This window comes from Octopus bimaculoides, chromosome 11 (assembly GCF_001194135.2).
Source record: "Octopus bimaculoides isolate UCB-OBI-ISO-001 chromosome 11, ASM119413v2, whole genome shotgun sequence".
NCBI classification, from domain to species: Eukaryota; Metazoa; Mollusca; class Cephalopoda; order Octopoda; family Octopodidae; genus Octopus; species Octopus bimaculoides.
Genome location: NC_068991.1, coordinates 10,449,483 through 10,457,045, shown reverse-complemented (window position 1 = coordinate 10,457,045; position 7,563 = coordinate 10,449,483). Strand labels below are relative to the sequence as shown.

General features: G+C 36.8%; 1 protein-coding gene across 1 annotated transcript in view; it reads right to left on the bottom strand.

Annotated features, from left to right (window-relative positions):
• LOC106870484 (F-box only protein 11) overlaps window positions 1-3,512 on the bottom strand; it is a 171,857-nt gene extending 168,345 nt beyond the window's left edge. Inside the window, exon 1 of the mRNA XM_052971526.1 lies at window positions 3,176-3,512. Within this exon, the coding sequence (XP_052827486.1) occupies window positions 3,176-3,281 (106 nt within the window). The 5' untranslated portion in view covers window positions 3,282-3,512. The remainder of the gene's footprint in view (window positions 1-3,175) is intronic.
• Window positions 3,513-7,563: the final 4,051 nt, after the last annotated feature.

Below are 7,563 nucleotides of genomic sequence, written 5' to 3'. Positions count from 1 at the left end.
ATATATATACAATATACATATATATATATATATATATATATTTTCTTAATAAAATGTAATATAAATCTATATCATATTACGTTATATATATTACAATCAATACTTATATATGTATATTTGTATTTGGCCCTTGTGGCCAATGAAGATTATTATTATTGCTATTATAATTATTATTATTATTATTATTATTATCGTTGTTGTTATTTTTATTACTATTACGACTAAGGCAGTGTGCAGGCAAACTTGTTAGCCCATTGGACAAAATGCTTAGTGGCTTTTCTTCCCACACTTCACATTCTGGGCACAATTTCTGCCAAGGTCAACTTTGGCTGCCATCTTTTCCAGGTCAATAAAATAAAGTACCAGTCAAGTAATACCCTCCCACTAAAAAAATGCTGGCTTTGCACCAAAACCTCAAGCAATTATCATTATTAATAATAAAATGCAATATCATATTCTCATATCAGCTAATTTCAATATCAGTTTCATACTACATGTTGGGAAAACTTTGCAATCATCAGATACGGTTGAAAACACTGGTATGGCATGGGCTCTTTGCTACTGGAAATTTACAGACCTCCAGAGACAGAGTCATGAAACCAATTGGTAAATTAGCTGATATGAGAATATAATATTGTCTTTTATTAATAATGATATATCCACTCTGTTAACCAATACGAGTACCTGTTTTTCCTGACTTATGGATTTTTAGACAACTATATATATTATGGATGTATAATTACAAAGTTTGTTCCATAGCCACGTGGTTTCTGGCACAATCCACAGCATGGCACCGCAGGAAAATCCATACTACAGTCATCCTGGGTTGACCAAAGAGTTATGAAAGGATTCCAAAACTGAAAGAAGCTTGTCTTGTACATGTGTGTGTGTGTATGTGTGAGTCTGTATTCCATCATCTTGACCATTGCATGATGCTTGTAAATGAGTAAATGAGTATCAACTTTGCATAAGTGGCGTTAGCTGTTTCTAATTTCCCATAACAACAAGCCTACCCACAGGGAAATATTACCAAGCTTGGAAACAGGAAAGGTATCCAGCCACAGACATAAAAAATCTGAGAGAGAGAGCGTGTGTATAAATATATATACATGTATGAATGAATGTATCCATCTGGAGACACATGGTTTAGTGGTTAGGGTGCTGCACTCTTACTCATAAGGTTGTGGTTTCATTTCTAGGACCAGGAGATGTGTAGTGTTCATGAGCAAAACACTTCATTTCATGTTGCTCCAGTCCACTCAGCTGGCAAAAAATGAGTAAATCCTGTGATTGATCGGCATCCCATTCAGTGGGGAAATATTTACGCCACAGAATCCAGGAAAGCAGCCTTATGAGCCCATGGCTCAGAAAGGACCTTTCATACTTTTTTTGATAGACACACACACACACACACACACACACACACACAGAGTCACTGACTCATACACACATATAGAGAGAGAGTGATAATGTGTGTGTGTGTGTATATGTATATATATATATATATATATATACACACACATATATTTATACATATATGTATGCATATATATATATATATATATACACACACACACACACACATATATATATATATATACATATATAAATATTTATACAAATATATAAATATATACATATAAATATATATAAATATATATACATATATATAAATATATATACATATATATAAATATATACATATATATATATACACACACACATATATATATACATATATATACATATACACATATACACACACATATATATATACATATATATACATATACACATATACACACACATATATATATACATATATATACACATATATATACATATATAAATATATACATATATATATACAGTATATATATATAAATATATATATACATGTATGCATATGCACATATATACATGTATGCATGCATATGTATATTTGCATATATATATATATATATGCATATGTATATATGTGTGTATTATGTTTATAATATATGCATACTACATATGTGTGTGTGCATATATACATATAATACAATATAAATGATTATATTTAATATAGTTACATATATATTCAATATATGTATACACATATTACATATACATATATATATATATATATATATATATATATATATATATATATATATATTTATGTATAGCCGTTTACCTCATATATCTATATATCTGAAACTACGTTATCTAATGTATCTTGCTGATTTTATGATGGTAGAATTTTATTTGAGGGAGAATTGGCTGTTATTTCTATATAATCGTATTCTCACTGAACTTGCTAAAAACAGTAGCTAAATATCGCTCGAATTATACGCTAATCTCTTGCAAAAGGGAAGGGCACATTGAATAATGTAGACTGTCTAAAAAAGAAAAGATGTGATGGGCACGATTGGAATGTGCTTGATCATGTCTGACTAGCGGTTAAAAAAATGCCAAACATCAACAATTTAACACCCGTAACAAGGAAGTATCTTGAAGAGATTAACAGAAAGCAAGAACAAAGAGGGTGTGTATTTTTGTTGTTCTTCCTGTCACAACGCCGACGAGCAAACCTCAACGTGGTCGCTAAACTTGCTAGAAATAACGTTCAAATCTCCTTCAAATCACATCGTAACCTCTTTAGGAAAAGAACACTTAGGGTAATGTGGGGCTAAATTTCTTGTATATAGGGGAAAAAGATAGGCTGGTCACAGCTGGAAGACTTTTGGTCTCAGTTCTGCTCGATCACGGCTAACATCAACAATAACAACCGCTATGATTCGAGCAAGCCGCTCGACTTTTCCAGAAATAACAGCTAAAATTTCCTCAGATCACATCTGAGATATACATAGCCATTCAAGATGTTAGAAATAGCAGCGAAATCACACTCAAAATCACATTTTTACTGTATTTACAAAAGGAAAAAAATATGTAGGCCACATTGTTTAATGTAATGTTAGATGTAATATTTGAATAAAAGACGGTATGATGGTCAAAGTTGGAACGCCTTTGATGATATATCTGCTCGATCGTTCAGCTCCCTGGTCAGAGGAGGTTGAATCACAACAATGGGAATGGTCGAAACCGGAATGCCTTTCGCCACAAGACTGCTTTCACAACGAGGGTTCACGTGGAGGGAATATAAACAACAACAACATATTTGGCTTTTACTCACCCGAACAGCTTTTGCGTTTCGAAGAAGTCTGCGCTTTAACAGTCCGACTGGTCCTCTTCTGCTTCCTTGAGCTCAGTCTGGTAATTCTGTATGTAAGTGCAGACATCCTTTTAAAAGAAAACTGATAATTCCGAACAAGAACGTGCAAGTGTCTCTTTACTGTCTACCCCCCCAAAAAAAAAATGTATACACAATTTGAAAAAAAAAAAAAAGAAAATATTAAAATATAAAGGGGGGATTCCTAGGCAGACAAAACCATATTTGAAATGCAGAGCAGCAAACCCGACATCGACTGAAGAAACGGACGACTGACGGGACCTTTAATAGGTCATATGACCACGCTGGACCAATGAGAAAAGAGGAAACGGAAAGTCGGGTAGTGGTCGTAGTTAAGAAACAGTAAGAGAGAGAGAGAGGAAAATAAACAGAGAGAGAGAAAGAGAGGGGGGAAGAGAGGATGTAAATAAATAGGTTGGAGGAAGAGGGCGAGGAAGGGTTCGTTCATGTGACAGACGTGTGTATGTGTATTGGTGTGAGACGCGCGTGTGTGATAAAGCATATGTTGTTCACTTGTTCGAGATGTATCGGCATAGATATCACATACGTATATATATATGCACATGTGTGGGGATACGATATGATGTTTTATCTCTCGCTTTCTCTCACTCTCTCTCTCTCTCTCTATATATATATATATATATATATGATACATACATATATATATATATGATACATATATATGTGTGTGTGTTTATATGCATATATGTGAGTAGATATGTATTACAGTTAATGGATGTATGCGTGTGTATATATATATATATAGAGAGAGAGAGATAGATAGATAGATAGATAGAGAGATACACACACACGTGTGTGTATATGTATTTCTATACATATGTACATATATATTTATTAAGTTTATGTATATGTGTGTATATATGCGCGTGCGTGCGTGTGTGTGTGTGTGTGCGCGCGCGGAAATGGGGTGATAGATAAACTGCATCTTATGCAGTTTGATTTTGTGCCAGGGTCGAGTACTATTGATGCTCTGTTTCGAGTATGTCAACTGCAGAAGTATTTTGTAAAAGTGAACTAGGTTTTCATCAGCCTGGAGAAAGCCTGCAGTCTCTTGTTCTGTGATTCTAGTGCGTCTCTGAGGAATTAAGGGGTTTAAGAGTTACTTGTGAGAACCATCCAAGTTATGTACAGGGTAGAATATTCTCCGTAAGATGAGAATTAGTTATGAGTAGAGCAGAGAATTTAGAATACAGTTAGGAGTTCACCTGATCTCTGTTCTCGGTCCCCGTCTATTCATCATAGTCCGCTAGGCCACAAAAGAGGAATTTAAGACCTGTTTCTTTTGGTCCCTAATCCTGATATACTGATGGCCTTGCTCTTATAATAGAATCTGTTGTGGAATATGGAAAAAAAATTCCTGGTGTAGAAACAAAACCTGGAATCTAAGGGCCTTAACCCTCTAGCATTCAGCCTGTTTTATGTTCAAACAAGTCAGATCCAGCCTCTCCTACCTACGTTGCAATGTCTGTCTAAAAATAAGCTACCAGATCATGAAAATCTCAAAGCTATAAAAGATAATGCATGATTAATTCAAAACAATGTGAATAAACAGGCATTACATTTGACAAAATAATCTGAATGTTACAGGGTTAAAGTTAACTTTGGAGAAATCAAAAGTTCTAGTAAGCAAGAAAACAGACAAGATTTTTACTCCCTTCTGGAAAATAGCCCTGCTCAATACTTAATGAAAGATGCAGGTAGAAATTTCATATGGAATGCCCAAGATGATTTCAAGATATTCAGCCTCACAGTGAAGGCCTCAAAAGACTAAGATGTTTGGTTGTATTTGATAAGACCACTAGTGTAGCTAGTGGGTGGGGCTGTAGGGGCGGTCCGCCCCAGGCAGCACTTTGGGTCTGCTGTAGGCAATATGTATTTTTTTTGTGGGGTCTGGGGGTGGTAAACGGATGAACCACCCTGGGCAGCACACACCCTAGCTACACTAGTGGATAAGAGTCATCTGTCACAGTGAAAATGAGGTTCTAAAACCATAAGGTTTATGCCTATACACTCATTGGTCCCTACCCCTGCATCAAATCAGTCCCTATCAAGCTTTCTCCACCCCTCACCTGCCAAACACTTATCCCTCCATCATTCTACTAACAATAGCAATATTCAGCTACTGTAATCATATGGCAGCAGAATTTGCAGATATTTCTTTTTTGTGCTACAAATCATCTCCCCTTCTCCTTAGAATCACTTCTTTTGAAATCCATCCCTCATTTTCAATATCGTCCTTTCCCACTTTATTTTTCACTGTTCACCACTTTCTAAGCCCCTAGACATCTCTCTCTCCCCTCTGAGCTACATCTTAGGATTGTCGTACTTCATCTTTAACACCTTCTCCTATCTGCTATTACTCTCAATGCAGTCTACCTATATTTGTTTTGCTCCCCCCATCCACTTATAGTCATTCCTATGTCCAACGCAACGCAGCAAGTTGGCAGGATTGTTAGCACATCAGGTAAAATGCTAAGCAGCATTCCATTCACCTTTACATTCCGAGTTCAAATTCTGCTGAAGTCAACTTTGCCTTTCATCCTTTCGTGGTCGATAAAATACATACCAGTTGTGTACTGAAGTCAATGTAATTGACTAAACTTATCAGAAACTGCTGACCTTGCAACAAAATTTGAAACTGATGGCAGTGGATTGGCAGAATCCTTGGAGTATCAGACATGATACCTTGCAGCACCTGTTCTGGCTCTTTGCATTCAGTGTTCAAATTCCAGTTCACCAGCCTCCTTGTGTTAGGAATCATGGACTTTGAAACCCAGTTAATAGTAGTAGCCCTCCCCTAGTTACTCATATCAGACGGAACGATATATCAGTCATATTAATACTAAAATAAACAGGACCTACATTGAACCAGAATAAATACTAAGAGGAAAAAACTCATGAGGTTAGTAGATAGTAAAAGATATTTTGCTGTATTAAGTTATGTCCCTTTATATTCTGAGTGCAAATCTCACTGAGGTTCTTTGTATTTTTTTCCATTCTGATTGGTGGGGATGGGAGGCAGTAAAATACATACCAACCAGCAACTGTAGTCACTCTAATCAACTGATATTTTCTGATCAAAATGTATGGCCTTGTGACCCTGCTATAATCTCTATTAATATTTGTGTAGCGGGAATATTTAGCAATCACCCAATGCTGCAATTCACTAGAATATTGCCTACATGATCAACAAAATCTGACCACTGACGACTTTATGTGGAATAGGCTCCAGCAACGATTTCATCTTTTGGTGTATTTCCTACTGAGCCTATCAACCACTATAAATTCAACACACTGTGACTACTAGACAGAGAGCTTTGGGATGCAGTGTTTTGTTTTGTTTCCTTTCTTTCTTTTTTGGCAGCAGGTTTGTTGGTGTTAGGAAGGGCATCCAACTGTAAAAACATGCCCATACAGACACAGAAGTATGGTGCAGTCTTCTGCTTGGCCAGCTCCTGTCAAACCATCCAACCCATGCCAGCATGGAAGGAAGGTGTTAAACAGTGATGATGATGTGTAAGGACAGGGGAATCTCTGTGTTATAATTGTTGTTGTGGTAGCAGTGTTGGAAGTGACCCTGTTTATGTTGTCCTTGGTAGTGTGGTGGTGGTGGTGGTGGTGGTGATGGTGCCAGAGGGTGTAGCGATGGTGGAGGGTAGTGTGGTTACTGGTGATACACCACAGAAGGGCAGTGAGCTGGTAGAGATATTAGCACTCCGGGCAAAATTCTTAGCAGTATTTCATCTGTCTTTACGTTCTGAGTTCAAATTCCACCGAGGTTGACTTTGCCTTTCATCCTTTCAGGGTCAATAAATTAAGTACCAGTTGCGTACTGGGGTCGATCTAATTGACTGGCCTCCTCCCCCAAAATGTTGTGCCTTATGCCTAGAGTAGAAAAGGATATACACCACAGAATCTGGGAAACCAGCCTAATAGACCCATAGCTTGGGAAACACTTTTATTCTGGGGCTTTTTTTAATAACAATATGGGGTGCACGGTGTTAGTTTAGACTTGTTGCACTCTCTCAACTGCCCAGTCAATTTCTCTGCACTTCAGCATTCACTGCACACTGCAATACGCAGTGATTAATGATATGGGGTGCTGTGTAACAATCTGCACATATTGCACTCATTCCATTGTCTTGTCTATACTTATATTCCTGCAGTTACTGCACACTGTCATGAGTGATGAATCATACATAGCGCAGTGTGACAGATGCAACATGTCACATTCTCTCCACTGGCCAATCTATTTCTGTACTCCCGTAGGTTCTGGTTGTAGCTGTTGTTGTTGTTAGTTGTCGGTGGTG